Genomic DNA, 18,075 nt, shown 5'->3' with positions numbered 1-18,075 from the left:
ATTCTAATATTAGAAAACTCCGCAATATCTGGCTGGTCAGGTCAGCGATGAAGATATACGGAGTATTCATCTTCTAGTCCGGAGAAGGAAAATGCCAAACAAAGCGCACGGGAGTATACGAAGCAAGATCTCCATTCGGCGTGCATTTTCGAATCCTTCAATCATAACGCCTCCTGAATCTAACCCATCGCACCGTCCGTTGCTGTGATATCCCGCCTGCATGTCTCCTTGCAGAGCGGAATTCAGGCGTCCTACGCCAACATTAATACTTGTTCTCGTGTTTGCAAGGCAGCGTGCATATGAAGTTGGGAGCAAGCAGGCTATACGAGATTTAATAGTGATAAGTAACGGCAGGGATCTACCGGCTATCACCCAAGCTTTAGCTTCTTGCCGAGAGTGTGATACTTGGCTGTTTGTTGAGTGGAAAATACCAATGAGTGGGCTTCCTGGTACTCCCAACGGCATGAGAGACGGCATGATACCCGTATAACCCGGACCGTGGTCAAAGACGAATAGTAGGACAAAAAGAAATGTAGATGACCCGAAGTGAAATATATAAAGGAGCACGTTTCCCCAGTTCATCTGCTTTTCACCAGACCAACAACACAAAAATCGAACAGCCCCACAATTTGAACCCAACAATATCCCTTTGATCAGAAAACATGAAGGTGAACTTCATCTTTCCTGGTGATTATATTCCACATACTGACTTGGTTTCATTATAGCTCACTACTGTCTTCGCCCTTGTTGCCTTTGTGCCCGCCTGCCTTGCAGCGGCCACTGGTGCCGAAAGTCCTGTAAGCAAGGTGCTCCAAGATATGCCATTGGGTTTTACTAACAAATGGGTGGGTGTTTATAGCTTGACAAGAGGGCCTGCCGCCCAAGCAACTGTCTTTGCAACGGAATTCAGGGACAGTTCTGCGGTAACGAGAGAGTCAACCCTGCCTGCACTAACGGTCACGTCTTCGAGTGTGCTAAGAGTACCGGCAAGGCCTGCGACTATGGTGTCAGAACCTCTTGCCGCAAGTGTGGAAAACTCAGCTGCTAGATATCGAATGTATATAGGCGATATGTGTCTAATTGAACAGAGTCAGAGGGTGTTAACCCCTCATTAATCCTGATTTTTCGATAGCCAGATGAATCAATACTTCCCAATATGGTATGACAGTTAAAGCAGGAGTGTAGGCGTGGGTCCGTACCTTAGAATATAGTAGTACGGCGTATAATTATCTACATTCTCTGTGAATGTTAAGACCACTCCTTGAGACCATAAGTCATAATTGCGGTTTGAGAGTACTGAAGTTTGCTAGGCTAACTCCTGCCTCCGTGTAAGAAGCAGCAGATAATAGAGAGTAACAAACTATGGGGAATGAATCCGCAAGAAGGTAGAGCTCTAGGGCTTGTCAATTATTTGCACCGAAAACAAAAGCTCATGCGATTTTTCACGGTTAGAGGAAGTTATGGGTATCATTATAAGGTGAACCAGGCGGCATACACCGTAATCCAAAAGGGAACTAGAGCCTTTCTGACCCAGTGACTGCATAAATAGCAACTGCTGACTGCATCCGGGGTAGTTGTGGTCAGTCTTTGAGCATCAGGGGTAGGGTATGGCACTACGCCCGCCGGCTCGGGATGATCCAGCTCTGTCAAAGATTTAGGTATTGTTGAATGGGATATTGACCGCTCGAGGCTTCCAATGCAGTATGGTGACCAGCCAATGTGCAAGGAATACTAACAACCATCGTCCTGCCGCTCGCTGCTGTCGATTTAAACTCGAAAGTAAGAAAATGCGAAACATCACGTGATGGTCAATTTGGGCTCCTGGCTTGAGCCGCAACAGCTTTTGACCGTGTTACTTGTAGCCTCTTCAACTTCATATCAATTTTTGTGTAGGCGCGTTCTACAATATCATTGAATGCCAATACAACATGTTTTCTCTAACTCCTCCACTACAGCAATAGCTAGATACGCTGCCAATTCCAAGCCCCTTGTAGTTGACTTAGGGGCTGATTTCAGTGGGCTTGAGCGTTGTTCTAACTTTGCGTTTCCCTAACTTCCAAATTATCTCGTTATTAACCTGTGAGAACAACAATTTGGTTAACTAACTGTATATTGCTTGTTTGGATATGCATAATACCGTCTCTAGGAATCGAATTTCATAAGAACAAATCATTTCAACCAGCAGCATATGGAACTCAACTTGATCTTTTGATCATACATTGCGGGTTACAAGCTACTAAGAACCTTGGGCGTTTTAGACTTGTAGTCAGTTAAGACCGATTCTTCTTATCCAATAACAGCTCAATAACAATTCTGAGGGATATTTGTCACCTAGTTGTGTGTAACCCTGCATAAAGATTAGAAAAGAAAAAAAGAATTAATACCATTGTTATTTCACCGCCGTCCAGCAGCAGACTGATTCCACAACCCTGTAACCATGTTTTTAACTCTCTTCTCTTGTTCCTTAATCTGTTGCTCAGTCTGGCCCCTAGCGTTTCCCCTACTATCAATCTCCATATGGCCATCGTGGCCGCCGTTCTCGGGCGTAACCTGATCGCCATTAACTCTTTCTGGCCTGGGATCAATGCTCATCGCACCATCCATCATCAGGCCGCCGCCTTCTCTCAACTTGTTGATAGCACGAACGGTATCAATAGCCTTGTGCAATGTACGCCGGGCATTGAAGTTCTTCTTGACAACTGGTAGGAGGTCCTCACCAGTACCAGTATTTGTAGCAGCTTCGGGGTTCAATGGATCGGATGGAGGGTTAATCCAAGGGTGCTGCAGGGCTTCATGAGAGGTAATACGAGCAAGGGGGTCGGTGGTAAGGCATCGATTAATGAACTCGCACGCAGTGGGAGATACATTGCGCCAGTAGTCTTCTGGAGTGAATGAGTAATCTGCTACCAAAATGGCCTGCATCTCTTCGACGTTGGAGTCACGGTCAAAAGGCATATAACCACAGAGTAGGAAGTAAGTGATAACTCCAATAGCCCAGATATCCCTGCAAATAGTGACACGTTAGCATTCTGAACTTAACATATTAGAGAAGATATTCTGTTCTTACACAGGCTTTCCATGTCCGCTCTTTTTGAAAATTTCTGGAGCCATGTACCCTGGGGTACCGCACGTGGTTGTCAAGACATGGAACTGCTCTTCATCCATTATCCTCGAAAGTCCAAAATCGGCGATTAGAAGGTCGGCATTATCTTCTGGAGTACGAAACAGGAGATTCTCTGGTTTCAAGTCCCTGTGGACGATTCCATGGTCGTGAAGGTATGCTACTGCGGATAATGTTGCACGGATAAGGTCAGCTGCATCAGACTCGTAGTAGCTTCCTTTTCGGCAAATTCTATCGAACAGTTCTCCTCCCAAGGCTAGGTCTGTGACGAGGTACACTATGCACATTATTGAGTTAAGAATGGTACTCTGCCATTAAGTTTTGATAGCGTACGTACGGTTGTTCATAGTCTCAAAATAGTCCACCAGGGTAAGAATATTCTGGTGACCCATAGACACCCTCTTCAGTACGGCTATCTCATTTCGAACCTTTGGTTAATGATCCAGTCAGCCCTCTGGGAATAGAGCCAAAGAACGGTATTGCTCGTCGTGAACGAATGCGTACCATGTGCTCTCGCCCAGTCATCAATCGTTTATTGATAACCTTTGCAGCGTAATACCGGCCAGTATCAATGTGGACACACTCTTTCACGACAGAATAAGACCCAGCTCCCAGTGTCTTCCCTGTTTTATATCTGCATGGCTGGACTTCAGTTTTAGGCCTGCTTGCCTCTGGATGGCCGTGAGCAGCCATTGGGCCAGGATGTCGATTGAAACTTGCTGAGAGTACGGCGTAAGGGGGAAACGAGAGCTGAATGTTCGATTTATAGAGGTTTTATAATCTGTGAGATTTGATCCTCGCCTGGTACTCGACTTCCCAGCGATGGAGTAGTTTAAGGGGGAGGTGTGGTCGCAGGCGGGGTAAGTTAGTTAACGAGCAAACCAAGAGTATAATAATCCCACAAGCAAAACCAATAATAAAGACAAGAATCTGTGTACAGCTTCAAGAAAATCGCGGAATGCGCAGTCGAATAACAGTAGAGTATAAGGTAAAGCCGAGCTGTTAAGGGTTGGTGGACTCGAAGTGGTTCGACAAGTTGGAAGTTGTCGCGGCGGAGTTTGCCCCACGCGATTTTGCGACAAGCCTTGGACAGGCTAAGAAGGGGAAAAGGAGACGACTCTCGATATCTACCTTATACAACGTACATATATACTCCGTACGGCCCAGTGATATACCTTGAATGTGACGAGAGATGCAGGGGTGAGAACTAAAGGCAAATGGTTAAAAAAAAAAAAAACCCCCCTTCCACATCTCCTTGCCTCCGTGAACGCCAGCACCTAAATACGTAAACACAACTCATGCAACAAACCCATTACTAGTGCCAGCCACGCTCTAGATCGAATATCTAATATTATTGAGTATCATGGATATCATGACCATCCCGCTCATATGCCTTCCAAAACGCCTTTCGTAACCATAGACAACATCTTGAAACCGTAAAAATCTGCTATGCTTTTGTATACCCGAAGCCTTTTCTCCGTGGCACGCCTGTCGATAGTCTCAACCCACTCACCGCTGCATGAACAGTGTTCCATAAATGGATTAATCATTATACCAGCACATTTTGCGCATTTGAGGTCTTGTGCTTGCCACTCCAGCACAAGGCCTTGAACCTCGCCAATAATCCTCTCTTCGAGAAATAGCCGATCGTACTCAGTAGAGCAGTAAGGGCAAGTCCATGGAGGAAGAGTTGTCGACACCTTATGCTCCGTTCCACTCTCAGGAAGCAATTCGGGGTCACGGCAGAGATCCAAATCCCGGGCCATAGTACAATTGTGGCATATTATCTGTGACAGAACTAGGCTTGAGCCTGGGCTTTCGAACTTTCCTTCATCACTAAACTCGCGGATGTCGAATAGGGCAAGGAGATCTCTGCGGAGAAGCCTCACTTCCAATGCTGTGTATTTAGACAGTCCAAGGACCTGCATGAGATATTTAACCAACTCTAGGGTTGGGTTACGTTCATGCTTCGGAGGCATTGCTCCGGGGAGTACAGGGAAATCATAGTCGGAGGCAAGTTCAGGGTGCAGCATCTCGTCACGCTGTCGACGAATCAAGCCAGCTACCTGTTTTTTCAGTGCTTTGGAGAACGATTGGCTCAACACAGAAGTTATCTCGACGCTCTCGCTCTCGTCTTCAGGTCGGAATGGAAGCTGTGTCTGCCGAGGAGTTCCATCGGCTCCACCATTCACCGGAGCAGGCTTCTTGAGTCCATGCATTAACTCGACGTACTCCACAATCCAGTCTACGAAAACAGACTGCAGGGGAGTGGGTAAAAACCTGCAAATCTGCCAGTTCATGATGGCTTCCAGCTCTTGCTTATCGGCCTCCACAACCTCCTGACATGCTTTGCCTCCGTAATTGAACTGATCATACCATATCAAGTAATCCCAATACTCCCTGATATCAATGTCAAGGAAGTGGAACAATGGCTTTTCCTTGATAGATTGAAGAATATATTTGCTGTAAGCGTAGGCATTTCCAACCTCGGTTTTTGTGGTCTGAAGAATCAGCCTGTTCGGGTTTGCGTAAATAACGTTCGACCCAACTCGTTTGAAGGCCATGATAAGCTGTTGCAAAGCCTTTTTTAGGATCATCTGCATGTACTGATGCAGTGCGTGGTCATATAAACAGCAATCGGCGCTCTCCACCCATCGAATCAGGTGCTGGACCATTACGTCCGCCATGCCATTGCCCTTACAGGCTTCATTCCACCAAGATTTCACCATATCCCGTAATACAAGTATACCCGCAGTAGAAAACACGGTGTCTGAATACAAAACACCTGATCCGTCCGAAATAGTTTGTTGATCTCCTGGAGCCGTTGGATTGAGTAACGCAGGTTCATTGTTCTCGAGGTCGCTGATAAGGGAAGACGTGAGCACGGTATTGATCGCAAGGTTTCGAACCTCGAGCTCAATACAAACGGTGGAATATGCGCCAGCTATATTGACAGAAGTCATCTCAACCGAATTCAGCGGTCCAAGAATGTTGTCCTTTTCGTACCCACCATGATCTGGAAGAGGACTGGCAGACCACCATAAAACTACATTGTTCTGCTCAAGCTGCCGAGCATAAAGGATATCAATCAAGTGTTTAGGATCATCCTTCTCCAGATTGCCGATCGGCACATTGCCGTATCTCGCAAACCCCAATAAGTGGTTGATCCAGGAATCCAGCGCGAGATAATGCATCACGATCTGCCTTGCGGCGTACGGTTGCCAGCCCAATGGCGGTAATTCATTATCCGAAGCGTTGGATCTGAGAGATACCGTAGGATAATCCTTTAAAGACGAAATTGAACGTGGAAGCTGCCGACTTTTGGGCGACTGGACTACAACCATCAGTGGCGTAGTATTCTCATTGCGGAATTTTTTAATAATGTCACCAACTTCTAAGTGGGCCTTTCGCTTCGTTGTAACTTGTGTAGTCTTGAAATGTAGCTTATTCTGGTACTGGAATACTTGCTGCCATGTTTCATAATTTTGTTCGTCCACTTTCCGTTGGAGGGCCTCTGTGAAGATTTTATCGACATTGGGAAACCCTTGTATGTCCCTCTGTTTTGTGTATGTCACAATGTGAGCTTCTCTAGATTTGGTGGAGAAAACTGAGAATATCTCACGCTCGCCGGAGACTATATGATAGAGCAGGACGTATTGAAATTCTGCTCCTTCAAGATATACACCCGGTTCTGGAGCTGGGAGAAGACTTGATAAATCAAAGCCACGCTCCAAACCTTTGCCGAGAACTCCTCGCTGCTCTTCATCGAAGGTGCAATGATTTCCAAGCTTGAGGACGGCCCGAACGTTGAACGGCACTTTCTTCTCATACACTCCTTCAACGCTTGGGTGGTTAAGTAGTAGTGATATCTTTGACGCTTCTCTCAGATATGTCTCTTCCGGCATGCTCAGTTGGAATAGATGGACAGAAGGGTGGCCGTTTGGCAGCGTGTGATTGACTTTCTGCACAGAACAGCCAGTTATATCAACATCTGGGAGATTCACGTCTTTGAAATTGATAAATATCTGGCGTGGGATTTTGATAGTAATGGTGTGTACTTTCCGATCAATCAGTACAAATGCTTTCACCTCACCCGGGCTGCTAGTCTCCCTAAGCTGTAATATCTGCCAGGTATTGACGTAAGTCAGCTCAGCCTGGTTTCGGAAGAAACTGCCAATTGAATCAGAAGTTGCGGTTTTCTTAGCACCAAAGAGCTTGCGGCGACGGAGGCGTGCTTGCTTCTGAATCTTCCATTTCTGTTTCTGGTAGCGTAGCCAGTCCTCATAATTCTTATCTATCGAAGGCATTACCGGCGGGAGACTGGCAAAAGGGTCTTGGAATGTAGTGTTGTCTCCTGGGGCTTTCCGTTTCTGAATGAGCTTGTTCCCTGACTGTGTACCTGGTTTCTGACTTCGACGTTGCATTATGTCTTCAATATCACCAGCAGAAGGAATACGATGATCCATAATATTTGTCGAGATATTTGCTAGTGGATTTTTGGTGAAGATATCGGTCATTTTCTTTTGCTTGAACCTGTCTTCCTTGGTATTAATCCGCCGCTGAAGCCAATCTGGGTGAGCAACTCTTGGGACAGGATTGGAAATTTTCTGCAGAGCAGCGGGTATAGTTATCAATTTCTGAATCACAGATCCCAATCGTTCTAGGTAATAATCCCAGTCAATTATTGTACGCGGGTCCATATCTCCAGGGTCCTCTTTCAGCCACTTGCGCAGGAAAAATCGTTTAATATTTTCCTCGGCTGAAAATATAGCAACGGGCACAGCTCTTTCCGTGATAGGGGAGTTTCTGGGTGCTGCAGAAATGATATACTTGCAGTTTAACCCTTTATCTTTGATCATTTGCTCCCCAAGGAATTCAGCAAGCCGTTTGGCAGTGGTGATAGACGTAGATTTTTGACCACTGTATTCCTCAATGGTTTTGGACATACTCCTATTCTCACAAATCATATCGATGAGTTCCTCGTCTGCTAGTGTTGAGCCATGCATATCCAAAACATCCAGCCATCTGTTCGCAACTTCAGCCACAGCCCCATAGGTCTCTTCAAGTGTAGAGCCTTCGAGAAAGAACTTGAAAATTTGCGTCTGGAACACCTTGATAAGTTTGAGCTCTCCTCTTCGTTTGACTTCAAACCCTTTCAATTCAGCAAGGGATCCATCGTGGTTGAATACAGCATAACGCTTTTTCAAGTTTTTATCCTCTTCCTTTGAGGTTGGTAGAATCATTGCTCTATAAGGACCGTCCACTTCGAAAAAGATGGAATTATCACTGTGAGTTGTGTATTTGAACGTAGAAGGATCCGAGAGGGTCTGATACTGGTGGTTTGTAAATCGGCCATGAACTAGGTGGTTCAACATAACGCAGGGGTATGAAATGGCGAGCTTTTTGCCATTTACAAGTTTGAACACGAAGTTCTCTGGAAAAGTGCCTGGTAACATGCACCAAATACCATCTGTATCAAGTTCTAAAGGCCGTCCAATTCGCTCCACTAGCTCCCTTGCCATTTGAATGATATGCGCTCCGGTCAAGCAGGTAACACCAGCCATCTCCATAGAATACCACCGAGAACCTTTTCTCATCACATAGCCATAGAAACTGTTCAGAATAACTTTATGGGCAAGCTGCAGAGAGTCAAAGAGAACAACCATTTTTTTTGCTTCTTCAATTTCCGAATTCGCAGCTCCAGAAGACTTGAGAGATTCTACCTTGCCTTTCCAGACCTTCTGTTTGCCTTTGAAATCGTATCTTCGATCTCTGAAGTTGCGGACGGTATCAACGTAGAAAGGGTTTTCTCTTTGGCAAATAATAGCTTCACGCTCGATAGTTCTAGTTTCGCGAATTTTGTGGTAAATTTTCTTGCTGTATTCTTGTAACCGTTTCTTCACAATCGTGGCTTGCTCACTCTCGTCAAGGCTCTCGAAACTCCTAGGTGGGTGGTTCTTTGTCTTTCCAGGGAATTTTTCATTTTCAACAGCTCGTCGGATCATATTATACTCATCACGTTTTGCTGGCAAAAATTCTCCTCTCCAAGACCATGGCAAGCGTCTATCACAGGTTTTGCCAGGCCGGTTGAAGTCGCAGGCAGCGCAGTCGGACTCATTGATCATTGAATCCGGTTGTAGTCTGTTTGTAGTCATGATGTTTGGATACATAGAAGCAACATCCAAATGGTAGATAGATGGTCTCTCATTTCTATTTGGGCAATTCTTCAAATTCAGCAGCCTTTCCATAATCTGTGCCTTGACTTCGGAGTAATTAACCACATCTTCCATAGATTTCTTTTCTTCCACGGTTATACTGAACTCGAGCGCTGCATCGAGGTCACGAAGGAGTTCGTCAATAGCAGCAGTCTCAACGGTAAAATTAACAGGGATATCACTGCGGAATACACCGGCTTCAATACTTTCCACATGGCCTCCGACATAAGTCTCGGAGTCAAGAAGATGACCTTCATAAAACGATTCGTTTGGATCCGTATGTTTGTTGGGTAATATAATGTTATGCTGATAGGCTTGGACCATCAATAACATCTCACATAGAGTTCCAGTGCCTTTTCGAAGGACCTCGTCTGGATTGAGTGGGATAATGGTGCAGAGTGAAAAGATAAATGGATGGACATATTTCATATATAGGTAATACGTCGCTACCGCATCGGAAACCGAGTATTCGGCTAGTGTTTGAGGCCGTTCACTCGCGTATCTGGTCATTAATTCCGGGTCAAGCTCATCGGGGTCGTATCCTAGCTTCGCAACTGTAACGGCTTTCAGGCCACGACTTCCCTGTGGGAGATAACTATCACGATTTACCCACGAAAATGCGTCCATGTGAGCGCAATAGTCACTTCGGTATATGTCCTCACTATTTTTTCGAAAGCCGATTTCAGCATACATGTCAATCCCTTGGACGCTTGCTCGTGCCTCAACAAAGGGCCAATCGAAAAAGTCGCCGTTATAAGTGACCATAACGCTTGGCTTTGCTTCCTTGATGTGGCTAAAGAAACGTTCTAAAACAGCTTTCTCATCCGGTTCATTAAAAATCGTAAAGGGGCCAGGGTATTCAGGTTTGGGGGTATATTCAAAATCGTTGATATCTTCAGAGACTATTTCCCTATTTGTAATCAGGTAACCCCGTCCATCAATCATATACGATACCATCATAATCTGATCAATAGCAGCATCCGGAAATTTCAGGGGGAGTTTTGTGGTTTCTATATCATATGCAAGAACGACGGGGTCGGCTCTCTGCAGCCTTTCCTCGAGACAGGTCAACGTTATAAGTCCATGGATTGTTTGAACTGTGTACCACTTTCCAATGCGAATGTCTAGGTTATGTTAGACACAATCAATCACTAAGGTTTAGTCAGAATAATTACCTTTATCGATCGAGACACGGACATGGTATGGAACATCATATTCTCTGATATCCACAATGTAGTCTGCAGCATCTTGCAGTGAATTTTGTCCGCGATTATTCGAGTCATCATCAAAGAGATCAAACCCAGCGTTTGCACTATTAATGTTAGGTTAGTACTCCCGGGGATTAATCAAAGTGAATACTCACCTTGCAAGCTCCGCGTAGGTATCCATTGCATTGACATTTTTTCTGTTTTTTACCGCAATGGGAAAGATGGTTTTTCGTACTGCCAGCAGATCTGAGACGTTGGAAAAGCTCAACTGCAAAAACTTCCTTTTATACCCCAGTAAATGATTTGGCATTTTCAAATCCTCCTTTTCCACCACTTTTACTCCTTTCACTAGCTCTTCGAATGTCCGCTTGCACCATTCCTCTACCTCTGCTTCACGTCCTTGCTTTGTAGCTATTAGGAAATAAGGATCATATTCGACAGCCGCCTTGAAACTGCCCCCGTTCTCTTCGAGGAAATAAAATTCCACGGCAGCTCGGCCGCCGGGTACCTTTGAATCCTCAATTGTTGTACTATGCATGTTGCATAGCCATCCGATTCGTTTCTTCCCCGCTTCATATCGTGCAAATCCCATCGTCTCATCGATCCCGTCTGCAATACGCAACGCTTGGAATTTCTCATCTTGAGAGGTCGCCTCGCTTGACCTTAGGGACGATACACCAATGGTCTTTGATTTTTTCGGTATAAAAGACGACGACTGCGATCTGTAATTGTGGCCATATTTGCCTGGTCGGCGGGCCATCTTCGGCTCGTGTCAACAATCGTATTGTTGAAAAATGTGCGAAGAAAGGAAAACTGCAGGTTACAATAGATCCATTAGGTTAAGAAGCAGCGTAAAACAGGCTGCATCGAAAGAAAGCAACAACCCTTCCGGAAGAGAGCGTTTTACGGCAAAGTTCATGTTGAGGAAGAAACTCTGAGATAATCTATTTAATCGCGTCAGGCGCGTTTCTTCGCGTTTCTTTAAGGTTTCCAGTGTTTAATTGAAGCGGCGCGGGTAAATATTCCAATTCCAGATGCACGCCTTGGCATGCGCCAAGCTTTTCCTCCCAGGGATGCAAGAGACGTGGGAAGAATTTTTGAAGGCAGGAGGTAACAACAAGTCATCTCTCGGAGCAACTTAGAGCAGTCATGGCAGCAGATTCTCGGGATCAAGCTTCACAGGCAGAAGCTCCTACAAAAGCGGAGCCAACTACGGCAGACGGAAAGACGAAATATGAAATATCCAAGTCGCAAGTGGGCAAGCTATGGGAGGAGCTGGGAAATCCTAAAGAACCGGTCAATTTAATGCCTGGTGGCACCTATAACTCTGCGGGCGGTAAACCAAAGGAAGTCACGGTTATGGATTCGCTAAGATCGCTATCCCTCGAGAAGTTTGCATCGGTATACAAAGCACCTTGCGCGCGAGATTCTCTTCTGTTGGGAATAGGCACAGGGTTCAGTGTTGGCGGTTTGAGGGCTATACTTGGAGGTACGAAAGCGGGATTATAAAGGCAGATTGGCATATGTTGATGATGACGGAAAGACACAAGTGAAATTAACTTTATCTTAGGTCTCAAGTCGTTATGGAGTGCTAGTAACTGGGCTGTTGGCTCTTTTGCAATTGTGTCGCTGGCTGCACATGAATACTGCCAGAGGCAGAGAGCCATTGAGCGCGAAGGAATGAAAGAAGCAGCAGAGCTCATGAGGGAGCTTAAACTCAAGAAGCAAAAGGAGAGAGAAGCTGCCAGGAAGTTACATGAGGAAGAAGAGGCTCAGAAAGCAGAAGAGACACGCCGGAAGAGCTGGACGAACCTATCCAATTGTAAATTCTGGTAGATATTTGGGCCATGACATTTTTTATATCCCTTGGGAGTCTCGGAGTCTGGGTTGCGGGCATTTCAGGACGATGGATGCGACTGGCGGCAGTATAACATTTGAGTAGACGTCTGCATGAGCATTATTCACCTCTGTACAATAGCCTCTTTTCCAAAAACCCCTCTCTAATTTTGATAATCTGTAAAACATCTTTTGAACAAATGATTAAGTATCAAATTTGACTCGTTTCTGCTTAGGGGAGCCTTTTGCTATGTAGCTTGCATTGCCAATGTCCTCGTCCTTCTGTCGTCGCCTGCTACGAGCTTCGCGTGCCTCACTCGCCATACGTCTCTTCCATTCAGCTACCTGGTCCTTTCGATGCTGAGACCTAGCCCACGCCACTTCAGCTGATGGTTTGAACCCGATTCCATTAAGACCATATCCGTCGTCATTAGGATCTGTGGCATGATGACCCGTGATTTCTGATTCATCCCAGGTCAATGATTCTTCGTTGGCCTCTGCATCAACATTTCCATTTGATGTAGGAGGTGGTGATTCTAGGCGCACCGGGTCTGTTATCTCCGGAGTGGCTTCGTTGGTAAACGATGTTGATTGTACAGTTGAATATAGCAGCTTGGAATCGTCACCAACTTCTTCTATTTTAGGATTTTTTTCATGTGTGGGAATCTCTGGAGGAATTTCTGATATTTGGGGTTGTATGTCGTGTTCTGGGGAATGGCTGCAGAAAAGAAAGTCGTTATTGGCAGTTCGACATCGTATATCAAGATCCCGAAATCTATTAGCAACATTTCCATGAAGATAAGCTCCAGGTGGCTTCACATCAGCCTGGTCAATGATCTCGGGTTTGCCTTCTTCAGCAGGTTGATCTGGATTCGATAGGGGGGAAACTGATTCTTCGCTAAGATCAGATTCGTCATGTTTGCGCTTTAGAGATTTGTTATGAACGGATAGCACTCTCTGTTCCATTTCTCAGGGTATAGCTATGTAATGCTGTTGAGAGTGTTGCTTCAGACTCATTCCATAAAGCCACTCAGGAGGTACGACACCAAATGTGCGTCATGCCCATGGATTCGGATAATTTACATGAGCTTAACCAGTGCCAGCTAGTGTTGCTTGGCTAGCTTTGTGCCGGAATATGTGAGCTTTCCCATGATTTCGACTGCAAGATATTTTGATATTATTGTGATGGTTAGGCCTGTCTAAGTTCAAGAAGTCCCTTTCATATGGAGAAGCTTACTAAGCAAGACACACTCGAGTGCTTCAAGGCAGAATGCAACGACGAAAATAGACGAGAGGATGAATGCTCGCCGATATTGATTTAAGAACGTGATGATGTCGTAAGTATACACAAAAATGAAAATCAGACAATCCTGCCTATAAACAGACAGAAATGGGGACTAGAAATATCCTTTCCTAAAACGCCGTTCAAAGACTCCAACCCAGAGAGGCTCACTTCTTTTGTTTCTTCTTCTTCTCGGATCCAGCTTCTGCGTCGTGTTTCCGCTTCTTCTTAGGTGTAGCATCAGTTTCGGCATCAGATGCACCGGCTGCCTTATCCTTCTTCTCCTTTTTCTTCTCTTTCTTCTCCTTTTTCTCTTTCTTTTCCTTCTTTTCCTTCTTCTTTTCCTTCTTTTCTTTCTTCTCAGCCTTGTCAACATCTTCCATTTCAACATCTTCATCACCGTCACCGTCAACCTCGATATCAGCAAGGATAGAGTCCATAGCAGTTTTCTAAAGAATAAGGCAGTCAGTAGTGCAAAAATGGTATAATTAAGCCGGTCTCTACATACCATTGCGACTTCATTTTTGGTAGGAGCAGCACCAGAGGCGTAAAATTCGAGTCTTTCTTCTACTTGTTGTCGAAGAGCATTTCCGAATGCTGTGGATGGTGTCTCAGAAAAGTTGTCTATCCTTGACGCAATAGAACACTTGTTTGCGAGGAACCGTGAGATGCGACCTTTGTTCTTGGTACCGGCGCGGCCAATAAAAGAGGAATGGTATAGAAGACCGTACTTAGGGGTATTGCCCTTGGTTTTAAGAGCTCTGAAAAGGGCTTTTTCAGCACCAAGAATTTGTACAGTTGAGGCAGGGTATTTAGAAAGATTAGTCAAACTGCCGGCGTGAGAGATCAAGCGAGCACCAACAACCTCTCCAATAAGGGCAGCCAAGTTTGGAGCAACAACGCTCATCTTGTTAACCAAGTATGCATGGAGGTTCTTGCGATAAGTTCCAAGGCTGACAACACGTTCAGCGAAAGCGATGACGTTCTCCATGTCTGTGCTTGTGATATCCTGACCCATACTGTGTTTGGCGGCATCCATAATGCTAGTAGCGATACCCTTGTCATCATCCACAATGGCAGCTAAATCATGCAGCTTATCTTTGGAGAGGTCTTTCTTGTCCTTGATAAAGAGGGCGCAGCGAGCGTAACGGTGGTTATCAGATACAATCTTAACCAGTTCTGGGAAGTGCCATGAGTACCACTCCCGCACTCTCATGGAGAAAGTGTTAATGGCCTTGTCCAATTGATCCAAAATAGCAATAGCCTGAATGATGTGATTGTCGTCGCGTTGGACCGAGAACTTGACTTTTGCACGAGAGTAGGCATGACCAAGACCCAACTGTGCAGTATTGATATCACCCTCACGGAGCTGTTTAAGAAGCTTTCCCGAGTGCATTCGAATTCCTCGTAGCATATCCTGGACAACCTCGCTGGTGTCACCAGTTTCGCACTCTACGAATGGAAACGCCACCTTGATGCTACCAGCCAAACCTTTATCGGAGACACCCATCACCACACTCTTTTTCTTGCTCGCTTTTGGTAAATTGAGTTCAAGGAACGAGATTAACGTCTCGGAAGCGACACCTTCGGATACGTCGTTGATTTCGCTGAGCGCTTGCTTATTATTCCTACCGGATATGAGCACGCGAAAGAAACAGATAATACGGAGAGAGAAACGTACTCGAAAGGCAAGAAACTGACGACCTCGACCATTTTCCCAAATTTCGCAAGGTCCTGGTTAGCAGCCTGAACCTCCTTCAGTCTATTTCCGACAGAGTCGGGCTTGTGAATGACTTTAAAAAGCGAGTAGCCCACGGGGCCCTCGAAGAGGAGAAAATCCGCCATATCTATCGGGAGAGAGCGACTGTATCCTTAAGCAGATTGATTCCCGTCAATTGGCGGCAGCTCGACGAGCTTCGTTGGATTGAGTGTCTGAAGCTGGAAAAATCGCAAGAAGCAATAAAAAGTCGAAGTTTTTTTTCCTTCGCTGTCTCTGTGGACGCGCTAGTGCGGAAAGGGAAATGTGCGCAGAGCTTCGAGCTTGAACTTTACTTTTGGCACTTTTGAGATTCTTTGACGGAACGAAAAGAAAACACCTGGCGAAGCGTTTTTACCAGCATTTCAGCGAGGGTTGTCGAGATTTGTCCAGGATCAGCCGAAAGGTCTTTTTACATACGGCAATTCTATCTTTGTCGCCATGTCTGCAACACAGTTACTGAACCCAAAGGCGGAGTCCAGGGTAATACTTCTACCCCCCTCTATCCCACCATCTCAGGGAACACGATAAATAACAAAATATGTAGCGGAGAGGAGAAGCGTTAAAGGTCAATATCAGTGCCGGAGAAGGTCTTCAAGATGTCCTCAAATCCAATCTAGGCCCTTCTGGCACCATTAAGATGTATGTGGGGTTTCTACGCACAATATTGATATATACTGTTGACTAACCCCGTGGTGATAATGAATCTAGGCTTGTCGACGGAGCAGGATCGGTATGCCGTTAACTCCTTTTATTTCACTTACATGCTGCCGCAGAATTCTCACTCGATGGGTATATAGATCAAGCTTACAAAAGATGGGAATGTCCTCCTGCGAGAAATGGTTTGTCAAGACGTTTTCACCCTCGCTTACCGCTACAGCTGCTAATGCTGAATCTGATATAGCAAATTCAAAATCCCACGGCGGTAATATAACCTAATTCTTCTTCACGAACTATACAAGTACTGATATGCGGGATTTCAGGTGATGATTGCAAGAGCAGCAACTGCACAGGATGATATCACTGGCGACGGAACGACTTCAGTGGTCTTGCTTGTTGGAGAATTGCTCAAACAAGCTAATCGACATATTTCCGAAGGCCTACATCCTAGAGTCATTACTGACGGATATGAGATTGCTAAGGATGAAGCTCTAAAGGTACGTACACGTTGCGAGGTCCTCCATTCATAGGCTCTTTAGCTAATCGCTACATGTTTCTAGTTCCTTGAGTCTTTCAAACTTAAGCGAAATATCGATAGAGAGCTCCTGCTATCAGTAGCACGGACATCTCTTGCCACAAAACTCAACCGTACCCTTGCAGAAAAGTTGACACCCGCCATTGTTGACGCCGTCCTTGCGATATACAAGGCCCCGGCGAAACCAGACTTGCATATGATTGAGATCATGAAGATGCAGCACCGCACTGCCTCCGATACTAAGCTCGTTCGAGGACTTGCATTGGATCACGGAGCGCGTCATCCCGATATGCCCAAGCGAGTAGAAAACGCTTTTGTTCTGACTCTCAACGTCAGTCTAGAATATGAAAAGTCCGAAATTAACTCCGGATTTTTCTACTCGACTGCCGAACAGAGAGATAAGCTTGTGGAGAGCGAGCGCAAATTTGTTGACGCTAAGCTAAAGAAAATAGTGGACTTGAAGAAGGAAGTTTGTGGAAACGACCCCAAAAAGTCATTTGTCGTCATTAATCAGAAGGGTATCGACCCCCTGAGTTTGGATGTCCTGGTGAAGAATGGCATTCTTGCTCTGCGCCGAGCAAAGAGGAGAAACATGGAACGACTACAACTAGTGTGCGGTGGTACTGCGCAAAACAGTGTTGACGACCTCACACCTGATGTCCTCGGCTGGGCTGGCCTTGTTTACGAGCATGAGCTTGGTGAGGAGAAGTACACCTTCATCGAGGAGGTTAAGGACCCCAAGTCTGTGACTCTTCTTATCAAAGGTCCAAACCAACACACCATTACCCAGATTACGGAAGCAACTCGTGATGGACTACGTTCAGTCTACAATACCATTGTGGACGGGGCCGTTGTTCCAGGAGCAGGATCCTTCCAGATCGCTTGCGCTGAACACTTGAAGTCAGCGGAGTTCCGCAAGACAGTGAAGGGCAAATCCAAGTTTGGTGTTGACGCTTTTTTGGAGTCACTACTCATCATTCCCAAGACCTTGGCCGCTAACTCCGGTCATGACATCCAAGAATCAATCGCTGTCCTCCAAGACGAACATTCGGAAGGAAACATTGCCGGTCTAGACCTTGTTACTGGAAACCCCATGGATCCCGTCCAGGAGGGTGTCTTTGATTCATTTAGGGTATTGAGGAATTGCATTGCTTCCAGTGCCGGCATTGCCTCCAATTTGCTTCTGTGTGATGAGTTACTCAAGGCGAGACAAATGGGTAAACAGGGAGGTCCACAGGGAATGGAAGAGTAAAAAGGCGATTTTCTCAAGGTTAAGTTAATCGTCGGGGCCTGTTGTGCTTAGATATCCATCGGGTCCTCTGGGATAATGCCAAAAATAGATTACTTTGCGCACGGTTTTTCGCTTATCCATATTCCACCGCGTAGTATCCCAACTGCACAGAAGGCGTATTAAATGAGTAAACCATCGCATTATCCCTAAGCAAGAAGAGATCCGTAGACC

At 45.6% G+C, this 18,075-nt stretch overlaps 7 protein-coding genes across 10 annotated transcripts; 3 read left to right on the top strand and 4 right to left on the bottom strand.

Moving 5' to 3' along the window:
* Positions 1–662: 662 nt before the first annotated feature.
* TERG_00967 (uncharacterized protein) lies at positions 663–1,115 on the top strand (the record flags this gene model as incomplete). Its single annotated transcript, XM_047747683.1, has 2 exons — positions 663–668; positions 726–1,115. The coding sequence occupies 2 exons, from the start codon at positions 663–665 to the stop codon at positions 1,113–1,115; spliced, it is 396 nt and encodes a 131-aa protein (XP_047603646.1).
* Positions 1,116–2,394: 1,279 nt separating this feature from the next.
* Positions 2,395–3,814, bottom strand: TERG_00966 (CAMK/CAMK1 protein kinase; the record flags this gene model as incomplete). The annotated part of the gene is made up of 4 exons (XM_003238932.1): positions 2,395–3,004; positions 3,068–3,398; positions 3,459–3,549; positions 3,626–3,814. 4 exons carry the CDS (start codon positions 3,812–3,814, stop codon positions 2,395–2,397), a joined length of 1,221 nt encoding a protein of 406 aa, XP_003238980.1.
* Positions 3,815–4,506: 692 nt separating this feature from the next.
* Positions 4,507–10,296, bottom strand: TERG_00965 (DNA polymerase epsilon catalytic subunit A; the record flags this gene model as incomplete). Its single annotated transcript, XM_003238931.2, has 1 exon — positions 4,507–10,296. One exon carries the CDS (start codon positions 10,294–10,296, stop codon positions 4,507–4,509), a length of 5,790 nt encoding a protein of 1,929 aa, XP_003238979.2.
* Positions 10,297–11,693: 1,397 nt separating this feature from the next.
* On the top strand, positions 11,694–12,380 carry TERG_00964 (uncharacterized protein; the record flags this gene model as incomplete). The annotated part of the gene is made up of 2 exons (XM_003238930.1): positions 11,694–12,033; positions 12,115–12,380. 2 exons carry the CDS (start codon positions 11,694–11,696, stop codon positions 12,378–12,380), a joined length of 606 nt encoding a protein of 201 aa, XP_003238978.1.
* A 204-nt stretch (positions 12,381–12,584) lies between these two features.
* On the bottom strand, positions 12,585–13,346 carry TERG_00963 (uncharacterized protein; the record flags this gene model as incomplete). The annotated part of the gene is made up of 1 exon (XM_003238929.1): positions 12,585–13,346. One exon carries the CDS (start codon positions 13,344–13,346, stop codon positions 12,585–12,587), a length of 762 nt encoding a protein of 253 aa, XP_003238977.1.
* Positions 13,347–13,829: 483 nt separating this feature from the next.
* Positions 13,830–15,507, bottom strand: TERG_00962 (uncharacterized protein; the record flags this gene model as incomplete). Its single annotated transcript, XM_003238928.1, has 3 exons — positions 13,830–14,111; positions 14,171–15,290; positions 15,344–15,507. 3 exons carry the CDS (start codon positions 15,505–15,507, stop codon positions 13,830–13,832), a joined length of 1,566 nt encoding a protein of 521 aa, XP_003238976.1.
* Positions 15,508–15,859: 352 nt separating this feature from the next.
* On the top strand, positions 15,860–17,865 carry TERG_00961 (T-complex protein 1, zeta subunit; the record flags this gene model as incomplete). Of its 4 annotated transcripts, XM_003238927.1 has the most annotated exons (7): positions 15,860–15,901; positions 15,966–16,060; positions 16,130–16,151; positions 16,219–16,260; positions 16,323–16,343; positions 16,402–16,575; positions 16,639–17,865. In XM_003238927.1, the coding sequence occupies 7 exons, from the start codon at positions 15,860–15,862 to the stop codon at positions 17,863–17,865; spliced, it is 1,623 nt and encodes a 540-aa protein (XP_003238975.1). The 4 variants fall into 4 exon arrangements, with proteins under 4 accessions (XP_003238975.1, XP_047605281.1, XP_047605282.1 ...); XM_047749203.1 differs by lacking the exon at positions 15,860–15,901 and having other exon boundaries at positions 16,059–16,060; XM_047749204.1 differs by lacking the exons at positions 15,860–15,901; positions 15,966–16,060; positions 16,130–16,151 and having other exon boundaries at positions 16,258–16,260.
* Between the last annotated feature and the right edge of the window lie 210 nt (positions 17,866–18,075).

The sequence above is a fragment of the Trichophyton rubrum genome (genome assembly GCF_000151425.1).
Source record: "Trichophyton rubrum CBS 118892 genomic scaffold supercont2.1, whole genome shotgun sequence".
NCBI classification, from domain to species: domain Eukaryota; kingdom Fungi; phylum Ascomycota; class Eurotiomycetes; order Onygenales; family Arthrodermataceae; genus Trichophyton; species Trichophyton rubrum.
Note: the sequence above shows the minus strand (reverse complement) of the source record. Positions and strands in the feature narration are given on the sequence as shown.